General features: G+C 35.5%; 1 protein-coding gene across 1 annotated transcript in view; it reads left to right on the top strand.

The window, feature by feature from the left end:
• LOC126829628 (myotubularin-related protein 6) overlaps window positions 1-24319 on the top strand; it is a 70088-nt gene that overhangs the window by 30512 nt on the left and 15257 nt on the right. The window contains exons 5-10 of the mRNA XM_050559608.2: window positions 3732-3860; window positions 4779-4913; window positions 5798-5930; window positions 7312-7421; window positions 13804-13926; window positions 15096-15349. Of these exons, the coding sequence (XP_050415565.2) occupies window positions 3732-3860; window positions 4779-4913; window positions 5798-5930; window positions 7312-7421; window positions 13804-13926; window positions 15096-15349 (884 nt within the window). The remainder of the gene's footprint in view (window positions 1-3731; window positions 3861-4778; window positions 4914-5797; window positions 5931-7311; window positions 7422-13803; window positions 13927-15095; window positions 15350-24319) is intronic.

Raw genomic sequence — 24319 nt, 5'->3', positions numbered from 1 at the left:
TATTTCGCCTAACATGACTGATTAGAAATTAAGAGTAAAAATGTAGCGATTGAATGTAAATCAATTTATATACATTCATACATGTATTACATTATTATATGCATTGTGACCCCCATTTGTGTCAATTTCTATGTCCCAAATAGTAACGATTTAGCTCCTTTAGATCTATACTAATATTTGTGACTGTCGTTTGTCTGTCTGTTCGGGGTTGGCGGCTACACTAGGTCTGCCCCGAGTCTGAAATTTGGGGTATAGGGGTAGCTCGGACCGGGGAGTAACATAGGCCAGGTGGCGTTAGTCTACCACTTCCAGTTTTGGAGTTATGACCCCCGAGCGAAGCCGGGCATTTTTCTAGTAACAATATAAAAGAGACTAGACTACAACTACAGTATCATGTTTCTTGTGTATGCTCTAATGCCAAAAGTTATCATCCAGTTGTTTTAAAATTGATATATGTTGTTTGCATTAGTGAGTTGAAGAAGCCTATTTAATTTCAACAATTTCCGTTTATTATGTCTAGAGTTATGGCCCTTGTTTCACTTTGTTGAACCTTGTTACCATCCGATCTTTCTGAAATTTATATGCATTATTTAGATAGGTGAAACGAAGAAGCCTATTGAATTTCAGCAATTTCCGTTTATTACATCTAGAGTTTGGCCGTTGTTTCACTTTGTTGAACCTTGTGAATGCTCTAAAGCCAAAAGTTTCCCTCGTTAAAACATCTAATCTTTGTGAAATTTATATGCAATATTTAAATTAGGGAAACGAAGAAGCCTATTGAATTTCGGCAATTTTCGTTTATTACTTCTAGAGTTATGGCCCTTGTTTCACTTTATTGAACCTTGTGAATGCTCTAACATCAAAAGTTATCTGCCGATCTGTATGAAATTTGCATGCATCATTTAAATTAGTAAAGAGAAGAATCCTGTTGAATTTCAGCAATTCCCAGTTATTACTTCTGGAGTTATGGCCCTTGTTTCACTTGGTTCTACCTTGTTAATGCTCGATTGATGAAAATTATCATCCAATATGTATGAAATTTATATGCATCATTTAAATTTGTGAAACAGGTCTATTGAATTTCAGCAATTTCTGTCAATAATTTCTAGAGTTATGGCGTTTGTGAACCTTGTGACAAAAGTGATTGTCTAATCTGTATGAAATTTATATCCATTATTTAAATTAGTAAAACTAAAAAGCCTGTTAAATTTCAACAATTTCTGTAGATCACTTCCAGAGTTGAGACCCTTTTTATACGCCCACATTGAAATGTGCTCGTAAATTGTCGTCGCCCCTGTCCGTCCGTCCGTCAGTCGGTCCAGCGTCCACAAGCAATTGTGGAGGCTCTAGAGGCTAAAGTTAATATGAGACGAAGAAGCCTATTGATTTTCAGCGATTTCCATAATGCCAGAGTTATGGCCCTTGATCACTTCAAAAAATCTTGTGGGCGCTCTAGAGGCCAAAGTTAATATCTGATTGACTTTAAATTTATACACAGTGTTTAAGGTCACGAGACGAAGAATCCTATTGATTTTCAAAGATTTCTGATAATTACTGCCCTTGAATGCCTTGATCACTTCAAAAAATCTTGTGGATGCTCTAGAGGTTAAAGTTAATATCCGATTGACTTTAAATTTATACACAGTGTTTGAGGTCATGAGGCAAAGAATCCTATTGATTTTCAACGATTTCCGATAATTACTGCCAAAGTTATGGAACTTGATCTCTTTGAAAAATCTTGTGATGCTCTAGAGGCGAAAGTTATCATCTGATTGACTTCAGATTGATAATTACTTCATGAGTTGTTACTCTTAATCAGATTTTAGTGTATTATAAATGTTTCATTACCAAAAAAAGTAAAAAATATGCGACAACACTTGTTGACTGCCCGGACGATTTGCCTGGCAACCTATCTTTAAATTATCCATAAAAAAGCTCTTCTAAAATTACAACAGCTGAAAATTCAGAACAATGTCCAAAAATAAAGTTTATGTATAATTTACCAAGGAAATTTGACAAAAGAAAACAATTTTGTCAAACAAAATGTTTATAAATATAATTTTTAGCGTAAATAAGGTGGGATGTGAGAAAGGAATTCCAAGGGACGCGATTGGTTGTTCTCTCTATTAATAATAGAATAGTGTTATTTACAGGTTTGATATTCAATTTTATACAGATATATTAGAACTTGAATTCTACACATTTCTTAACGACAGGGTCATTGGCCTTTATATTAAATTTAAAGCATGATATCTTACATATATTTTACTTGGAGAAATCCACGTCAATTTGGATTATGGGATTGCATGAATCTTTAGTTAAAGACCGAAAGCTCATTCGGCGATTCATGCAAACTTCTAATCCCGCTGATGTCGAAGAAATAAAACTGTTTTATACTACGATATTAATATGGATTAAAATAAGGACAAAAACAATTTAATCGTGTTTGTGTATTACATGGATATTGTGGGAACTAGAAAATTATAAGTTACAGGTTAATTGCTGAAGCGACATTTCGAGACCTATGTAAATTCTTTTTTTTTTTTTTTAAAAAAAACATTTAGAAAAAAACACACACACTCATTATGCTAGATAGAAAATCGCGTGAGAAGCTCAATACCACTACACACGTGATCAAGCGAAAGGTTTGAAAACTTTTCTGATTGGATATATTTTCTTTCTTTTTCTAAAAGCCCACATTGAAATGTTGTTGTATATTGTCGCCGTCCCAGTCCGACCATCATTCCGTCTGTCCATCATCCGTCTTGGGTCTGCAATTGCTTGTGGACGCTCTAGAGGCTAAAGTTAATATCTGATTGACTTTAAATTTATACACAGTGTTTAAGGTCATGAGACGAAGCCTATTGATATTTAGCGATTTCCGGTAATTACTGGCATAGTTATGACCCTTGATCAATTTGAAAACCTTGTGGACGCTCAAGAGGCTAAAGTTAATATTCAATTGACTTTAAATTTATACACAGTGTTTAGGGTCATGAGAGGAACAAGCCTATTGATTTTTAGCAATTTCCGATAATTACTGCCATGGTTATGGCGGATGGACCTTGATCACTTTAAAAATCTTGTGGATAATAGACATGTCATGTGACTTTATAATACATGTAATCAAAAAAGAAGCGAACGAAGGCATCCACTTTTCAATTGTCGATGATGCTGACAATAATGTAGTAATGCCTCTAGGGTGCTTCTTCTAAGGTATTCTCCATTTATTGATCATGTGAAAACTAAATTAACCATCAGTTGCTGATTTGATTGGATTTAAGCACACTTGCTACTGGTTGAAACAAGTTGTTCCCAGTTGCAAAGTTGACACAAGTCCCACTTAATATCATGTATATTCACTGTTAGTTTAAAATTTTGGATCAAAATCCCAGGGATAAAATGACCACACAAGGGTTCTTTTGAAAATAGTTTATTATCTTTACTAAGGCCAAAGTATAAACCTTGCAAATATACAAATAATACCATAAGTATAATGTATAAAAACAGAATAGATCATACACTATTTAAAAGAAATAATAATATCAAACAATGTGTAGAGTCTAACTTTACTCTTTGCACTTGCATGGTCTATGCTCTACTCCAAAAAGTATGAAATATAGTTATACTAAACTGTTAGTCTAACATGAAAACAAACTTTTTTAATTTGGAATTCATTTGCATTCAGTTGGCATTGCCCTAAATTTTACATCTCATATTCAATGTTTCAGCTTTGTGACACTTACTCAAAAAATGTGTATGTACCTGCAGTTGCTTCAACTCCAGTTCTTTTAGGCAGTTCAAAATTTAGGAGTCGTGGACGATTTCCAGTCTTGTCTTACTTGCACAGAGAAAATCAGGTAGATTCTTTCAGTCTATTTAAAGGGCCAATCTCGATTATATTTTGGAGAATAAAACTGCTTAATTTTGTGGTAAAAGGCCTTAAAAGCCTCTACCTTAGTTCCAAGTAACTAACTCAATATACGTGATACATTTTCAAATAACTTAACCTGTCAGTCTCCATCTGGAAATGGAGACCGGTGTCCCAAACTGAATTATATAGTGTCTGTATAAAACCAGACTTTTATTTTATAAAAATAACATGTAGGTGAAATTTACCTTTCGTTATCAAATACGGCACATGGGTCATGCACTGTATCCGCATCTAACAGAATGGCAATAGATTATCAGGTCAGCCAACAAAAAAATTGACCCAAAATCTATAAAAGGGTGACGTGTCCGGATAAGCGACTCAATATTTTGAGCTGAAATTTTGAGACAAGGTAAATACATCATTCCTCTATATTTTGGCGCTTTAATTTCATACGTACACAGACTTTTATTTCTGAGTCTCTGTTAAAATCAGGATGGTCCCTTTAAGGCGCAATCACCTTTTGGAGGTCCGTTAAGTTTGTGAAAAAAATATGTTCTATTTGAAGTGATTTATAGACCAATAAATCTAGATTTCTACTTGGAATGAATTTGCTTATATCATTACAGGCCCGGGACTATACAGTGCAGTGGCAGCTTATGGCTGATCCATCCACTTAAAGTTGATTTTGATACTTGTATTTTAGTTTATCTTGTCCACAATTTTCACTTATGGGTTATGTTTTGCGTGTAGTGCAGTCCTCCTGCACTTACTATTAAGATATAGGGGTTTTATGATAAAAAAAAAACGATACCTTTTTAAGATCAAACTACAAATGTAGCTATGTAGCAAAAATTAAATTTGATGGATTACTATAGATTCTCATGAAAATAACCAATGATTTCAGGCATCCATAACCAGGTGTAGCCAGCCTTTAGCTGGCTTTAGTGCTAGGTGTGTTGAAGATGAACAAATGTTGCAAGCTGTATTAAGATCCAACCCCAAATCACAGTTCATGTATGTCGTAGATACGCGACCAAAGGTAAGACATAATCAATATGAGCAAACAGTAGTATTAGTAAACAAAAATGTTAGGCAAAATTACTGAAATTTATATTAGCTCACCAAAGTGGGCATAAACTCTGGAACCGAAGTGGAAAGGATTCGTCCTCACATAACTCCAATATTTCACAAGCCAATTGTCGATTGATGGACTTGCTTATTCCACAAAATTATCCAATTTGGCAGTGCTCATGTTCTCTTCGCTAGTAGGATTTTCCATTTTGTATACACTCACATTGTGGGCGTATTATGTTGTCACACTGCAGTCTGTCTATCCTTCACCAATTGGCTTGTAAACACGATAGAGGCTACCGAGTTTGGTTTCATGTGAATACAAAACGGTCAAAACTTGTGTATGTGTTTATTAGGTAAATGCCTTGATGGAGTCTGATGAAGCGCATTTTCCACTAACGTTAACCAATTTGATTAGGTTGAGACTTTGGAACGAGAAAACTTTGATACAAATTGGGTGAGAGAGGTGAAACTCAAAGTATAGTTTCATGACATCAATGAGAATTTTCTGCTTAGGCTAAGTAGTGAAGGGATTTTAATTGAGATTGAATTTTGAAACTGGGTGTATAGATGCTCATTAGGTGAATATCTTGACTGAGCTAAGCAGAGCTAAGCAATTTCATTGGTCAATTATTGGATGAGCCATGGCAACCGCTTTATCCAATTAGGTGAGAAGCATTAGGTTCGTGATCGTACAAAGTCTATTGATACTCAGCGTTACGCAATTGTCCGTTCTGGAGTTACTCCTTTCTCCCGATAGAGGCTGCAGTTTTTATACACCCACCTTTTAATGTGGACGGTAAGATTGAAGGACAAGAATATTAAAATGTTTTAACTGTATCTTCATTTCAGATTAATGCTATGGCTAATAAAGCAGCAGGAAAAGGCTATGAAAATGAAAGCTTTTATTCCAATATGAAATTCCAATTTCTAGGTATAGAAAATATTCATGTTATGAGATCAAGCTTACAGAAACTTTTAGAAGGTAAGGAAATGATGTTTTATATGCCAACATTTCAGTATAGGTGTTTTATGTTCTCTGTCTATCTGTCAACAATTGGATGGTAAAAGTGATAGAGACAAGGTTTTCTATGCCCACATTGGAAATGTAATATATTGTTGTTGTACCTGTCCGTCCGTCATCCAGACTACACTCGACAGACGACATTTATCATCTGATCATTTTGAAATTTATTGTTTACATTACTGAGACGAAGCAGCCTATTTAATTTCACCAATTTCTGTTCATTTCTTCTAGAGTTATGGTCCTTGTTTCACTTTCTAGAACCTTGTGAAAACTCTAACAACTAAAGTTATCTTCAAATCTATATGGAATTTATGTGCATTATTATACTGTACCGTCTAAATGATTTTGTCTAGTGGGCTGCACGGACAAGTTAGTTTGTGGTCAGGCAACCTATTTTTTAAAAGATTTTGGGTTGTGTTCAAGAGAAGGTGAAACTATCGATTTTCAGCATTGTGCAGCATCCCTCGTTTCCACAAACCCTGTTAATGCAATAAAGGTTACAGTTATACACTCACATTTCAGTGTTGGCATATTATGTCGTCACCCATAATGAAGGTTGAATCCGAATTTCGGGAAAATCAAAACATAACTGCCCGACAAAATGTCCGGCCTCTGTATGCAAATTGTGTAAAAGTATGTAATACGAAGGTTGTGGACCCTCTAGAAGTAACAATTTTTATCCGATTTTGATGAAACTTAAAATTTATCTTTATATCCCAAAGATCTCACTTCCTTTCAATATTTGCGCATTTCAAACCATAACTTTCTGGATTATGGCCCCTGATTGTACGAAAAAACGCTTTTGTATTTAGGTTGTTCTCTATCCATCTCTTGCAAAATGTGGGCTTATCTTGCTTGGATACTGCTGGTTATCCAATTTTGATGAAACTTGAAATATAGGTTTATATCCCAAAGATATTGGTCCCTGTTGAGATTGTAACTTCATGGATTATGGACCCTGATTGTACGAATAATCACGTTTTTAGCTTGTGGACCCTATCCATCTCTTGCAAAATGTGGGCTTATCTTGCTTGGATACTGCTGGTTATCCAATTTTGATGAAACTTGAAATATAGGTTTATATCCCAAAGATATTGGTCCCTGTTGAGATTGTAACTTCATGGATTATGGACCCTGATTGTACGAATAATCACGTTTTTAGCTTGTGGACCCTCTAGAGGTCACAATTTTTATCCTATGTTGATGAAACTTAAAAAAATGTATGTTTATATCCCGAAGATCTTGGTTCTGTTTAATATTGGCGCCTATTGGATCCTATCATCCTGGATTACTAGAAATAGCCTACGAATAAATAATCATAAAATACAATTGTTTTCAGTATGTGAATTGAAAAATCCATCTATGAATGCCTTTCTTAGTGGTTTGGAGAATACTGGTTGGTTAAAACATATACGATCTGTATTAGAAACATCAGTATTTATAGCCCAGGTAAGACATTTTCCTTCCTAGTCTGGAGGGGTCAAATTTTGCTAATAGTACTTATGTACAACAGAGTACAAATGTAGATACCCCGGCCCCTATCAATCATTTATATCAGTTAGTTACCTTTTTATGTGGACGCAATAATATTGTCATCGCCCCTGTCCATCCGTCCACAATTTGTTTGTGGACACTCTACAGTTCCCAATTTTTATGTGCCCACATTTTCATTAATAGAATACAATATCAAAAAACCATCGTTTTATCCAACGTTTCGTCAGTAAAAATACTAACATCCCTGAAAAAAGTATTTTTATGCTGAAGAAGTAAGTATTTTTACTGACGAAACATTGAATAAAACAATGGTTTTTATACGCCCACATTGAAATGTGGTCGTATATTGTCGTCACCCCCGTCCGTCCGTCGTTCTGGCATCCACAATTGCTTGTGGAGGCTCTTGAGGCTAAAGTTAATATCCGATTCACTTTAAATTTATACACAGTATTTAAGGTCATGAGACAAAGAAGCCTATTGATTTTCAAGGTCGTGATGAAGAATGCTATTGATTTTCAACGATTTCCGATAATTACTGCCATAGTTATGGCCCTTGATCACTTCAAAAAGAGGCTAAAGTTAATATCTGATTGACTTAAAATTTATACACAGTGTTTAAGGTCATGAGACAAAGAAGTCTATTGATTTTCAGCGATTTCCAATAATTACTGCCAGAGTTATGGCCAGTGATCACTTTGACGCTATAGAGGCTTCTGTTATCATCCGATTGACTTCAGATTGATACACTGAGTTTAAGGTCTTGAAAGAACAAGTATATTGATTTTCAATGAATTTTGATAACTTGAGCAGCTAAATCCATGATATTAAATATTTTGTATAATAAACGTTAGCATGGGGCAGAAATTTATAAAAACCAAACAAATTCTAATGATTTTCTGATAATTACTTAATGAGTTGTTACTCTTAATCAGATTTTAGTGTATTATAAATGATTCATTACTGAAAAAGTAAAAATATGCGACAACTCTTGTTGACTGTCCGGATGATTTAGCTGCTGTGGGCGTATGTTTCGTTGCGTGGCAACCTATCTTTTGATATTGTATTCTATTAACTTATCTGAATATCAAAGGCATCATTTTGACTTAGTCAAAATTGATCCCATCAAACCGTTTGTAATTGGCATATAACTTCATTGATTATGGCTCCTAGAGGTCACAATGTTCATCTGATTTTGATGAAACTTGAAATGCATGTTTATAACTAAAAGATCTTGGTTCCTTTCAATATTTGCGCATATCGGATCGTAACTTCCTGAATTATGGCCCCGGATTGTACGAAAAATCACGGTTTTAGTTTGTGGTCCCTCTAGATGTCACAATTATTATCCAATTTATAAAACCTTTTGAATATATCACCATTACACTGTAATGATGCTTGAGTTTAAATTTCGTGAAAATCGGACCAAATCTGCCAGACAAAATGGTCACCCCTCGTACGCGATTGGTGTAAAAATATGGTATATCAAGGTTGTGGACCCTCTAGATGTCATAATTTTGATCGATTTTCATGAAACTTGAAATTCATGTTTATATCCCAAAGATCTTGGTTTCTTTCAAAATTTGCGCATATTGGATCGTAACTTCCTGAATTATGGCCCTTGATTGTACGAAAGATCATGTTTTTAGCTTGTGGTCACTCTAGAGGTAACAATTTTTATCCGATTTAAAAAAACGTTTGAATATATCACCGTTACACCCAAATGATGGTTGAATTCGAATTTCATGAACAAACGGACAAAAACTGCTGGACAAAATTGCCGCCCCTCGTACGCAAATAGTGTAAATATACATGTATGGTATATCAAGGTTGTGGACCATCTAGAGGCCACAATTTTTATCCGATTTTGATGAAACCTGAAATACATATTTATAACCCACAGATCTTGGTTCCTGTCGATATCTGCGCATATCAGATCGTAACTTCAGGAATTATGTCCCTTGATTATACGAAAAATCATGTTTTTAGCTTCTGGTCCCTCTAGAGATAACAATTTTTATTCGATTTAAAAAAACGTTTGAATATATCACCGCTTTACCCTAATGATGGTAAGAGTTCGAATTTCATGCAAAATCAGACAAAAACTGCCGGACATAATGGCCACCCCTCATACGCCAATGTATTTATGGTATATCAAGGCTGTGGACCCTCTAGAGACCACAATTTTGATCCAATTTGATGAAACTTAAAATACATGTTTATGACCCAAAGATCTTTTCATATTCATGCATATCGGATCTCTCAATTTTCAACGATTTCCAATGATTATGGCAATTGCTATTACTTGGAAATATTTGGTATGCTAAATATTAGAATAGGACACAACTACATGTAGAAGCCAAATGGGTTATTACTCGTAATCAGATTTGAGTGTGTTGTAAATGTTTTCTTTTCTGACAAAAGAAACAAATATGTGACAACCCTTGTCAACTCCACGGATGTTTTAGCTGCTGTGGGCGTATGTTTCATTGCCTGGCAACCTATCTTTATACGATTTATCACCGTTACACCACAATGACAGTTGAGTTCAAGTTTCATGAAAATCGGACTGAAACTGCCTGACAAAATGGCCGCTCAACGTACACAAATAGTGTAAAAGTATGTAATACCAGGTTGTGGACCCTCTTGAGGTCACAATTTTGTTCTGATTTTCATGAATCTTAAAATATATGTTTATATCCAAAAGATCTGGGTTCCTGTCGATACTTGTGGATATTGTACCTTAAAATTCCTGATATAATAACCCCTGATTGAATGAAAAATTGCTTCTTTTTTTTTTAGTTTGTTCTCTATCCATGTCTTGCAAAATGTTTGCGTATCTTGCATAGGAACCGCATGTTAAAAGGAATCATTGATTTTCTTATTTTAATAAACCAGAAAAATGAATAATGGCAACTATATTGAGAGTACCGATAAACTGATTATCAATGTGTCATCGCTATTTAACTTTACTAATGGACACGTTTTGAGACAACACTGATGTTTATAGTTTAATTTAGTGACCGTTTTAACTTGCCCCTTACGATTTTTACTGTTCTGGTGTAGGGGTTTCATTAATTATTACTGTAGGTGGGTAAAATATCAAAGTAAGTGTTCTTTTTCTATGAGCTGCGGTCGCTCAAATTGAGAGCCATGAACGTGAACTAACGATTTTATACCACTTTCAATATAAGGGTAACTTTGTCTTTCAATCTATCGGGTAAACGTAAAGGTAAAACTAGTGAAAAGGATTGAAAACTCAGCAACCGAGCGTGCAATTTAATGCAGGCGTGGAAAACGGATAGATCTAACTGTCAACGATCCCTTTACTTTGGTGTCAGCTAGCTTTGTTATTTTCGCTGACAAGAAATGATCATACTTCGCAGTTTAACGTCAAAGCGCCATCACCTAAATACGAGGAGTTATGCCTCCTCGTACCTTTTTTCAAAAGGAGATACAGAATACCGCCTTTTGCTTGATTGTCACATTATACTTTTTAACTTGTCTATTTTACAGGATACGTGATAAACAGAATTGTCTCCCTTTGAGTAGAAATCATGCTCCTCCATATTTCCTTGATATTTTATCTGAACATAGTATGCTAGTTTCCAGGGTTATCGCCCAGCTCTACATCCTTCTATTTATGTGTCTTTGTTGAATGAGTAGCTCCTTTCAACAAGAGAGGGTAAAAGTTTTTTAGCGAGAAAATATCTTTCGTCCAAGTGGTGGTTGACTGTCATATAATTAAACTGTTTGGTACTAACGCGAACCTAAATATATTAAACCCCTTGGGCGCAATGTTGAATTACACAGTATTAAACATTCCAAAACCCTACTACATCATGGAATCAACGACAAATCTAAACTTTGACACTCCAACCGGGTGTTACAACTTTGGAGTGTGTGAAATAGCTATATAAGAGATAAGTTCATGTGTCATTAGTTAACAAGTATCTTAAATATTTTTCACTTATCTTACATTCAAAATTTACTTATGAATCAATCAAATATATGGTTACTATTATTGTAATGATATTTATCACGCCAATTACAACACTCAAGTTTGTGTACGATTTATTTCTAAGATGAAAATACAGAAGAGTGGAACATCACAAAGGTGATCTAAGAATCAAACTGTTGACTGGAGTAAAAGTGCTAATGGCATCCTACAGTCTGAACCTTCCTATCTTTTAAACGGATTTCTTCGATTATGAACAAACTATGTAACTTTGGATATTATAAACTTACCTGTGTGTTTGAAGTCAACTCCGGTTAAATAAAATCCATTGCACAACTGAATATCCCAATGAATAAGAAAGTTCTCTCTTGAAAAATTTGACGTGTTTACTTATATTTTCGACTGAGTTCAAGACAACACTGCTTTCGTCACGTGTTGGGTGAAACCAATGAGTTTGTTGCGGGGGTGGTTTAACTTGACAGAGAGTTGGACAACCACGTGTTGCAATGAAAACAAACCGCGATTGTTTTGATCGTTTCAGTTTGGGCGACGAAAATTATCAATTGAAGGCAATTACATAGACGATTTATATTGAAACCATTGATGGCCAGTGTACCAAATTTTATTCACAATGAAAATATTAATGATGGCACGAATGCTCGTAAAAATAAAGTCATATATAAACTAAATCTTTCCTACAACATGGGTACAATTTTAAAGCCTGTTAAACGAATGTCATTATTTTTGTGCTCATTTGTGTTCAAAAGAAAATTCTCCCATCTGGCTAATCAAATAATTAAAACAAAATATTTCAAAAGAAAATCTATAAACAGGGATTTTACTAGAATGTAAAAAGATGGTAACAAAATAAAGGGATACGGACAGTTATATGTGTGAACGCCCAAACTCAATACCCAGCTGAGACTGATAGCTTATACCTTCAATTGTAAATGTACCGCAAACCGTTTCGATGTGGCACACTGTCACCCCTTTATACAAAATGATTACCCAATGTCAAAAGCTTGTGAGAGTTCAATTTTTCAAGAGAAATCTTTTTTATTCGTTCGGATATTTAATTGTGCAGTGGATTTTATTTAACAGGAGTTGATTTCAAACACACAGGTAAGTTTATGATAACCAAAGTTAAATATTTTGTGTAAGACTTTTGTAGAATATTTGCTCTTTAAATTAAGGATAGCATTATATTGTATTAATTAATATCTCTGGCAAGTTAGTAGTTTCACATATTTGTACTTAAATCAAGTTAGCGAATGATTGACAGATGGCTACATAAAAAAAAGTCATAATGTGGTAAACATTCAATTCTAGGTTGATAACAGATATCTCATGGGAAGTTTCTCCAGTTCATTTGCACTATCTATATAAGGGTGGGTTCCGACGTCATTTGGCTTAATTAACCAATCTATCTAATTATTTGACCAATTAGATAATTGAAGGTCCAAAACCCAAAGCTACAAAACTATCATACTTGTGAGAATTCATCAGACAGCAGACAGATTCTGGAAGAGAAAAGATGTAGCAATTTCCATCAGCAGAGTCGCCCAAGCGAATCTGGCTGGCTAGGGTTTGAGAATGACTTTAGTATTGTAATCTATACTATGCTTGTATCTATGTATTCAGCTATGATATATAAAATGTAAAAACGAACTGTTGCATTGTTATAATTAACTGGGAAAACAGTAAGAAGTAAATACACAACGTGAAGGGAAAGCAAAGACGATCACAAGGCTACTAAGATATGTATAAAGAAAGATGCATGGGTCGTACGTAGGAAATGGCAACTGGATTGGGTTCCCCGCTCTCCACGTCTGACAGAAGACACATAGTGCTACATTTGTTCATAATCAAAGAAATCCGTTTAAGAAAATAGGAAGGTTCAGACAGTAGCTAGTACAAATATGGACACTAGCACATCAATTTAATCGATCAGTTGTCAAATCTCTGTACAACCCTGGTAAGCGATCTACCGACCCCGCCAAAAGGCCGACCTTGGTAACCCCTCCAATTTGTAACCATTGAAATCCAGTTGGGGTTTCGGAATAGTATCAATAAAAGCCTGCCATGTGAGTCCAGTCAGCCTGAGGAGTTCAATATGAACAAAACTAGTCACTGACACCTCTGACAACCAGTTCTTCCTAGCCACTCTTATCTCTTAACACAATTTACAAAGCCGTGAACAATAACAATGTCTTGACTTACCAGAATGGGAGAGAATAAATGGGTGTTAACTTCCTACTTTTCTCATGGATAGAATAACATCATGTATATATTTTCTTCTGGCTTACACACTATTTATTGGAAAATTACAGTATGTACTATATAAACACAAGCATAAATATTTTTCTCATTCCTGTTTTGTAGGCTGTTCATAATGGAGTGAATGTTTTAGTACATTGTTCTGATGGGTGGGACAGAACAGCTCAGACTTGTTCATTAGCTGGTCTTATGCTGGATCCTTATTATAGAACTATTCAAGGGTTTCAGGTATGTTTAACATGAGAGCTGTGGATGTAGTATGGTGTCGCCCCTGTCCCTTCGGACGTCCTTTTAAAATGAACCCTCCATTTTATGCAAATAGTTGCAAAGCATGAAATACATACCATGGTTATATATAGTCCTAATCTAAAGGCCACAATTTTTGTCCGATTTAGATGAAAGTTAACATATTATGTTAAGGATGAAAAGATCTTGAAAGAGTTCAATTTTGGTCCCTGCATTTTACACAAAATTTGAAATATATACAATGTTTGTGGACCCTCTACAGAGCCAACAGTTTTGTCTGATCAAGATAAAACTTAAGATATATGTTAAAGGTGAGGTAAAGTATCACCATCTTGTTGCAAACTAGTCTCAACACCAACAAGGCTAAACATATTACTTTCCAACACAGAATAGCGACCCTTGGATACAAACGTCCATAATATAATATATTACTCACAATACATTTTTCTGTTGTTAATACCCTGTGTGTTATCATGTGAGCGAAAATTTCAATTTCATCACTTTCTTGCTCAATCAAATTGCGGTTACACCTACAGATAAAACGATAAAAAAGTTAATACTCTAAATCAATGTAATGCAGATTTTCGTTGTGCCTTCCTGTTTATATGCCCACATTGAAATGTGGTCGTACATTGTCGTAACCTCGGTCCGGTATCCACAAGCAAAAGTTAACATCCGATTGACTATAGATTTATACATACTGTTTAAGGTCATGAGATGAAGAAGCTTATTGATTTTCAACAATTTCAAATACTTACTGCCAGAGTTATGGCCCTTAATCGCTTTGAAAAATCTTGTGGACGCTCTAGAGGCTAAATTGAATATCCATTTGACTTGAAATTTATACAAAGTATTTAAGGTCATGAGACGAAGAAGCCTATTGATTTTCAGCGATTTCTAATTATTACCGCCAAAGTTATGGGCCCCTTCACTTTAAATTTATACACAGTGTTTAAGGCCATGAGAAGAGGAAGTTTTTTGATTTTCAGCGATTTCCGATAATTATGGCCCATGATATTAAATGTTTTGTATGCTAATGTTGGTATAGGGCAGAACCAAAAGCCAAATGGATTGTTACTCATAATTAGATTTTAGTGTGTTTTCATTACTGACAAATGTTACTAATTGGATTTAAATTTGTTATTTTGCAGGCATTGATCGAGAAAGAATGGCTTTCTTTTGGTCACAAATTTACAGATCGATGTGGATATCTGAATACTGTTGACAGCAAAGAGATATCTCCAGTTTTTACACAGTTTTTAGAGAGTGTATGGCAACTGTCTCAACAATACCCTTGTGCATTCCAATTTAATGAAAGATTTCTTATAGCTATCCATGATCATGTGTATTCATGTCAGTTTGGAACATTTATTGGCAACTGTGAAAAAGACAGAATAGATTTACGGTACAGTATTTTATTAGGCTTGTCCAAGTAATTAAAGATGCATTATATTATATTTAAAATACATAATGGAAAATGAAAATATTTAAAATTTCAATCAAATTACTTTATTTTGAACAAAGTTAAGAATATTTCAAGTTTGTACGAAAAATCATGTTTTTTTTTTTGTCCAATTTAGATGAAACTTAAAATTTCTGTTAAGAATCATAAGGTCTTGGATGAGTTTGATTTAATGTGCAGCTGACCATCCGTTCTGGGGCTTGCCCTTTGCCTTTTACTCAGAATGCAAAATATCCCCCCCCCCCCTTGTGAACACTCTACAGACTACATTTTAATTTCTTCTACTGTTATGGCCCTTGTTTCACTTTGTTCACACACGCACGCACGCACGCACACACACCCATACGTGTTTATGGTCCTTTTCGAGGACATCGGTATAAATATACCAAATTGAGGACAGCGTTTAAAACAATATTTCGATGAAATGGTTAACAATTTTAGAATATAAATTCAATTCTTTATCCATATTTGCTACACTATATCCCCTCCGACTGTTTTTAAGAATGAGAATTTTTCTTCTATAAGAGAGGACACACAAAGATGATTTTGCGCATGTCACACGTGACTCACGCTCGGAAACCGAGGACCCTTTATCAACACCGTCTATTGAGGACACACACTTGCATTAGATGTCGGCCCCCCTTATTGAGGACCTTTTGTCACACGTGACTCACACTCGGAAACCGAGGACCCTTTATCAACACCGTCTATTGAGGACACACACTTGCATTAGATGTCGGCCCCCCTTATCGAAGACCCTTTGTTTTAAGCATGTAATTTAAGACACCTGATTATGGTCTTCATAATGTAACAGAAACCGATATGTATTTGTTACTGACTATAAGAAACACCATGTACCAATCACTTACATTAACTGTCCTCGATTATGGGGGCCGACACTTAATGATAGTGTGTATGACCAGATAAGTATGAACCTATAAATCGAGGACTCGTGAAGGGAATTTGAATAACTGGTAATGTGAAAATCAATAAATGTTAACAAATATTCATAAATATGTCTATCATCAAACATCTGTATGTGTGAAAGGACCTCAATTGATAGGTGTATGTTTATATGACAGACCTTGATGACACACATGCATTAGGAGTCGGTCCCCATTATCGAGGACCTTTGAATTTAAGTACGTAATTTAAAACCTGATTATACGCTGTCGTCCTTAACAAAAACGGAAATATTTCTTAATGGTAATAAGAAACGCCTTGTATCAATCATTTAGGATAGAACGTGGCGCATACTTTACAGTAACTGTCCTCGATTTTGGGGACCGAAACTTGATGCAAATGTGTATGAGCATATAAGCCTGAGCGTATGAATCGAGGACCTAGACACACGTCTAATAATAGATTGTATTTTGGACATATGAACAAAGAGTTATCGTATGTTATTCAAAAATTTTGCGTAACTTATTGGTGTTTGTACTGTACATTCTAATTGAGTGCAACAATGCGTTGTCTCCCCTTAGACCACAGAATCCTCTCGTTTTGTTTACAAATTATACCAGAATGTTATAACTTAAAATGTAGGAACCAGTCAAATAGAGGACGTGTAAATGTATAATAGTATGTAATCGATGACTTCAAAATTATTTCAAAGAGGGGCATACCTAGGTATACTGTGCATCTGTTTATAAATATCGAAACATGTCTGCATCTGCTATTGACTGTAACTGTGACATGACATGTAACTGTTAAGAATTCTAAGATACTGCTGACAGCCGTTACTGACTGTAAGACCCGTATCTACTTTTGTAACAATTATGCCTTATAAAACAACACGTACCAAAAGTTATACATGTCATGCATCTGTTACTGATGGTACGATAACACATGTATATAATATGTTCCTGTAAGACACCACCACATGTATATGTTCTTGTAGGACACTACATGCATATGTTTCTGAAAGACACCACATGTATCTGTTACTGGCTTTGACGCAAAGCATCTAATGTGTATGCTGCTGATTGTAAGACCACCTGTGTATCTATGAATTACGATGCCCTATGTATCCTTTACTGTAAGCCACCATGTTATATGCTACTAACTTCAAGACACGGCATGTATATATTGATAAGACACCTTGCTTGTGTATCTGTTACTTAAAGACACACGTTTCTGTTACTGACAGTTATACACGATATGTATCTGATTTGTGACGCACCTTGTATCTTACTGTAAGACGCCGTGTGTAACAGTTGCTAACTTTAAAACGCAGTATCCTTCTATTATCAAAACCCAAAACATGTTTATGTTACTGAATGTAAGACACCCCCGTGTATCTGTTATTGACCGCTATAGACGATGTCTGTCTATTACTAGCAGTTATGCACGAGGTGTACATGTATCTATTACTGATCAAAGATACCCTGTGTATCTCTTACTGACAGCTATCTATACACAGGTGTATCTATTACTGATTAACGATCCTCAGTGTATCTGTTATCTATTACTGATTAAAGATATCCCGTGTGCCTGTTACTGACATTAATCTATACACGATGTGAATAAATTACTGATTATTTCAGTGCATCTGTTACTGGAATAGACTGTGTGTAACTGTTACAGACTGTAAGACAAACCGTATTGATAAGCTATCATGTGAGCCTGTTACACTATGTATACTTGTCATTGACACGGCATGTACCTGTTACTAATAATTGTAAGATGGTACCGGAGTTATATGATTGTAAGACACCCTGTGTACTTGTATCCGTTACTATCCATACAACACAACATGTATCTGTTAATAACAGTACGACACAATATGTATCTATTACTAAATGTACGACGCAGCATGCGTCCATTATTAAATGTACGGAATGGCATGATTCAAATCTAAATGTACGACACAACATGTATCTATTACTAAATGCATGACACTATATGTATCTATTACGAAATGTACAACGCAATATGCATCTATTACTAAATGTACAACAAGATATGTATATATTACTAAATGTACAATGCAATATGCATCTATTACTAAATGTACAACACGATATGTATCTATTACTAAATCTATGACATGACATGTATCTGTTACTAAGTGTATGACATGTATCTATTACTAAAAGTACGACATGATATGTATCTATTATTAAATGTATGACACGAAATGTATCCATTAATAAATGTACGAAACAACATGTTTATATCACTAAAGATACGAAACAACATTACATGGACGAAACAAAATGTGTCTGCTGCATTTACGACACATCGCATTTTACTGACTCTTGGACATGGCTAGTGTTTTATTGACTGTAATATGTGACAAATATTTCTAACTGTAAGACACGATTATCGTAACATGTATTTGTTACTGATCATAAGAGACTTTATCAATGAAGTATATTGGAACGTGACATAATGTCCTCGATTATGGGGACCGACACTTAATGCAAGTGTGAATGACCTGATAAGCACGAACCTTTGAATTGAGGACTCAAACACACGTCTATTAATATATTGTATTTTGAACAGTGAAGGGATATTTACCTCAACCAGTGGTGGACAAAGAAAGAAGTATATCTATAAATGTATTAGATAACTGGTATTATGAAATGCGATAAACATTAACAAATGATTTCAATTGCCTATCATTAAATTTATGTGTGTGTCAATGGACCTCGATTGATAGGTTTATGTGTATGAAATAGATCCGGATCACACACATGCATTAGTCGTCGGTCCCCATTATTGAGGACCATTGAATTCAGGTACGTAATTTACAACCGCTGATTATTTTCTATCTTCTATATCAAAAACAGAAATGTTTCTTAATGAGAATTAGATAAAAAGCCATGTATCAATCACTTAAAATGGAAAGTGGCATACACTTTACATTAACTGTCCTCGATTATGGGGACCGACACTTGATGCAAGTGTGTATGGTCATATAAGCCTGAACCTATTGGACCGAGGACGTGAACACACTTCTAATAATAGATTGTTTTTTGTAAAAGGGAGTCATGACATGTATTTGAAAACTTTCTAAAGTTATTGATGTTGGTACTGTACATTCTAATTGAGTGCAACAATGCATTGTCTCCCCTTAGACCACATAATTCTCTCATTTTGTTCACAAATTATATCGGAATGTTATAACTTAAATTGTAGGAATCTGTCAAATAGAGGACGTGTAAATGTATAATAGTATGTAATTGATGACTTAAAATGTATGAACCTGTCAAACAGATGAGGTTTAATTTTATAAAAGCATATATTCGACGACTTCAAAATTCTTTTAAAGAGGTCTATTTTGAATCTATATATTCTTTTAAAGAGGTCTATTTTGAATCTATATATTCGATGACTTCAAAATTCTTTTAAAGAGGTATATTTTGAATCTATTTTGAATTCTTTTAAAGGGGTATACTTTGCATCTTATAAGCCACCGCATGTATCAAAGGATGGTTTGTTTCTGACTTTTAGACAAAACATGCATCTATTACTAAGACCCAAAGCATATATATGTTAGGGATTGTAAGACATAAAGTGTATATGTTACTGACTGTAAGATAATTACACAGGACATGTGTCTATTACTGATTAAGACGTACAGTGTGTCCATTATTCTAAGACGTCGTCTTTATCTGTTACCGACTATAAGACACAGCATGTATCTATTGATAAGACACCCGCGTCTTTGTTATTGACTTTCAGACACGACCCAACACAGCTGTTACTGAATGTAAGACACGGCAGTGTCTATTGATAAAACTTATTGCTGGGTTGAATCTGTTACTGACTTTAAGTCACGCATATGGTTGTTTCTAACACCCATATCCAATACAGTCGACTTAAGCCCCTTTGAAATGTGTATGAGCATGCATCTAGATTGTGATCACCTTAACACGCACATGCATTGAGTATAGGCCCCAAGTATAGACGACATATGAATTTAACTAAACAACGAACAGTGTTTACAGGTTGTTCTTTTAAAATTTATTTTTCAAGTAACCATGATTGATATAATACATTGCATAGGCTATCGTTACTCTAAATAAATCTTGTCTAAACACATTAAGTAATAGTTGGTCATTCACTTATCACTGACTGGTGAGCTACTCTTAGATAATAGCTTTCTGTAAACTAAAAGTTAATTTTTCTATGAACTAAAAGTTAGTCTTTCTATAAACTAAAAGTCAAGTTGTCACTAAATGGTTAAAGTTCACTTATCACTAATTGGTGACCTATTGTGAGATAATAGCTTTCTGTAAACTAAAGTCAAGTTATCACTAATTGAAGATCTACTAACTAAAAGTCAAGTTATCACTTACTGGCGAACAACTGTGAGATAATAGTATTTCTGTAAACTAAGGCCAAGGTATCACTAATTGGTGATCTACGAACTAAAAGTCAAGTTATCACAAACTGGCGAACTACTTGAGATACTGGCTAAGTTCTGTCTTAGCTGTCACAGATGAACATTATTATCGTCCTTTCAAGATCTTAGTTTTGTTGTTTCTACAATAATCTTTAATATTCCTCCAAGATCTCCTCTTCAGTACCGGGTGTCTTTTTTGAACCTCTTCTATGTCCTTCGTCCCTGGTATACGAAGATGTAGGATATTTTTTAAGGAATTAATAGCAATAATTTCATCCTCAGACCAAACTGTTTTCTTGATCGGAAATTTCGATGTTTTAGCAATAGTTCCATTCCCGGGTATTTTAGGTTTCTTGGTCGTAGTGTTTGCTTGATTGGTAGAAGTTTTAGTCTGTAGGATGTCTACATCATTATCGGATTCTTCATCTGAACTAATAATATCATGTTCCTCTATGTCGACGGTGTCGTCTATTTCAAGCTCATCAAGCGATCGCCCTTGATATTTTTCGAGCGTACCCTGTTCCATCGCAATAAACAAACGCGAATTCTTGGTAACACGCAAAACATTGTCTGGGAGTTGATAATATTCACGATGAACTCTCACATCATGGCCCATGTAATTAGCGAGCAGTTCAATCTGGTTTTCTTTTAATGCCAGCATCTGTGCCACAGTTGCTACTTGCTTACGTAACTTAGTTGATCTCATGGTTTCGGGGTTCTTAACTTCAGCCAACAGGGCATGCTTTCTCATAGCGTCACTGCCCCTTATGTGTCCAAGGCTTTGATAACTGGATCGAGGAAACAAAAACTTGTTTTCTGCGGGAATTTCAAGTTCAGATCTTTTATCCAACAGAAGAGATATCCGTTCTATCATCTGAGTCGTTAATAAAACAGGAACTGTTCCACCTCGTTTCCCAACTACTTCCACAACTTCAAACATCTTGCACAAATGCTTTTCAATTTCACTTAAGTGGATGGTATCCCCAATGTTGGTGATCTGTTTTTTATGGAAATCCTCAGTCTTCATCTTGGATACCTCCCCTTGTCTTCTGCGATTAAAAAGTATTATTTGACAGATAGTTATTTCGTTCAGAAGATCCCATGACATCTTTATGTCTTTGTTTTCGGATGAATTATTTAGGCGAGCTTTCTGGTCGTCTCCTGCGGTATCCAAATATTGAGACAGTATAACCACATCCGTACTTGAAGGTAGCACATCAGGATTGTTTCTTTTAGCTTGATAAAGAGTTCTGTGGGCATGTGTCGAAATCTCTATCTCCCATTTCATTTCACATAACTTGTAAAAATTGTCCGCAGTTTCCGCCATATCTTTGTCATTCTTTTCTAGTGCATTAGCTTTAACAATCAATGCACATTTTTTTATAGTGTGTCCAAGTTTTAAAGCCAATGAGGGAATTTTGAAATCATGTGATTCAAAGTCAAAACCAGCAAGATCGTGAACTGATTTTACTATAGTACTGAATTTCTCAGGATCAATGAAGTTTTGTAAACAAACATCGGGCTTTAAAGTGTTCTTTCTCAGCTGCCATAGTAGTCGACCAAGTTCTCGTAGCTTTGATCGAATATAGTTGTGTTGGTCTTCATCGTGGCCGGCTTTCATAAACTCCCGCTTTGCAACTTCTAGAATAAGATCATCACTTTTTACAATCCTACTAATCTCATCGGATTTCATGGGAGCAAGAATTTGATTTAAAGATGCTAAAACACCACATGGCGCAGGTTTTAACAAGATACTCTTAGAAGCCATTCGTTCACGAATCCTTGGGCATTCGCAGTCTATCTTCTTGGTTGTATTTACGTTTTTGAGGTTTTAATGGGCATAGGATTAACACTTCGTTTTGATGGGCGGTATCCGACGATCAATTGTCCACTATTTTTTCGAATGACGTCACAATTGTGTTTGTGGTTGCCCAGATTTCTTAATTTGCATAGCATATTACTCCGTGTTTTAAGGTTTGTTTCTGCTTTAAGTTTAACAACTTCTGGTTCATCTGAGTGGTTTGACATTAAGTGACGTGGTAACTTTGATTGACCCTTCGAGCAAAAGTAACAGTAGTACTTTTTGTCCCATTTACGGACATTACCATCATTATTTGTTGACATAACCGTTATTCTATTAATAAATGCACTGTCACATCCTGTCGTGGAGGAAGGGGTTTGTTCTGCTATTGTTTCGTTTTGATGGATTATTGGGGATTTAGATCTGAAGTTTGACATGGGAACGAGAAGTGATTTCACTGAATTATCGGAATCAGACACAAAATTCTCGTCATCATTTGGATCGTACTCACTTCCCGAAGAAAATTCGCCATCATCAGAATTATCGCATTCATCATTGTCGTAGCTTGAAGAGCTAATGGTTACCGTATTGTCTAAAGAAGCAATTTCTTTATCTAAACGGGGTCTTAGATGTGGCCTATTGACTTGTGCTGACATACGTCCAGGTACAGAAATATCCTCATAATCGTTAGCAAAAGAAGTATCTGGTGAAGGATATTGTATATTATGCCTTTGATAGTCGAAGATGGAGCTGTATCTGTAACGATGTCAATAAATGACAATGGAGCTGGCAATTCGAGTGACAACGGGGTATCGTTAATCCTTGGTGCTGTATTTGTCACTATGTCAAGAGCAGTGGAAGGTGGAGCTGCATCTGTACATATGTCCCTTATAACTGACGATTGAGCTGGCGGCAAATCGACTGGCAACCAGGTATCTTTCTTCGTTGGAGATGTGTCTACCCCCCTGTCAATAGCAGTGGAAGATGGAACTGTATCTGTAAATATGTCGCTAATAACTGACAATGGGGCTGGTGGCATATGGACTAACACCAGGGTATCTTTAATCGTTGGCGATGTATCTGTCAACATGTCAATAGCAGTGGAAGATGAAGCTGTATCTGTAAATATGTCGCTAATAACTGACGATGGAGCTGGTGACATATGGACTAACACCGGGGTATCTTTAATCGTTGGAGATGTGTCTGCCCCCCTGTCAATAGCAGTGGAAGATGGAGCTGTATCTGTAAATATGTCGCTAATAACTGACGATGGAGCTGGTGGCATATGGACTAACACCGGGGTATCTTTAATCGTTGGCGATGTATCTGTTAACATGTCAATAGCAGTGGAAGATGGGGCTGTATCTGTAAATATGTCGCTAATAACTGACGATTGAGCTGGTGACATATCGACTGGCAACGAGGTATCTTTAATCGTTGGCGATGTATCTGTCAACATGTCAATTGCAGCCGAAGATGGAGCTGTATGTGTTAATATGTTGCTAATAACTTGCGATGGAGCTGTAGTAATATCGGGTGTTGTGTTCTCTGGTTTTATTTGATGAGCCAGTAATTTCATTTTGATGTTGTCAACGGTGTACTTCACTGTGTACGTGCACTTATTAACTCTAATTATTTCTGCGTCATACCATATACCATCTTGGGGCCAGATCGCCATTACCGGGTCGCCAATTTTATATACTGTGGATTTTGACTTGTTTAACCTTTTTGTTTTCATTTTATAAAGTTGGCTGTGGTT

This window comes from Patella vulgata, chromosome 8, assembly GCF_932274485.2.
Source record: "Patella vulgata chromosome 8, xgPatVulg1.2, whole genome shotgun sequence".
In the NCBI taxonomy this organism is placed as follows: Eukaryota; Metazoa; Mollusca; class Gastropoda; family Patellidae; genus Patella; species Patella vulgata.
This window is presented reverse-complemented; position numbering and strand designations above follow the sequence as displayed.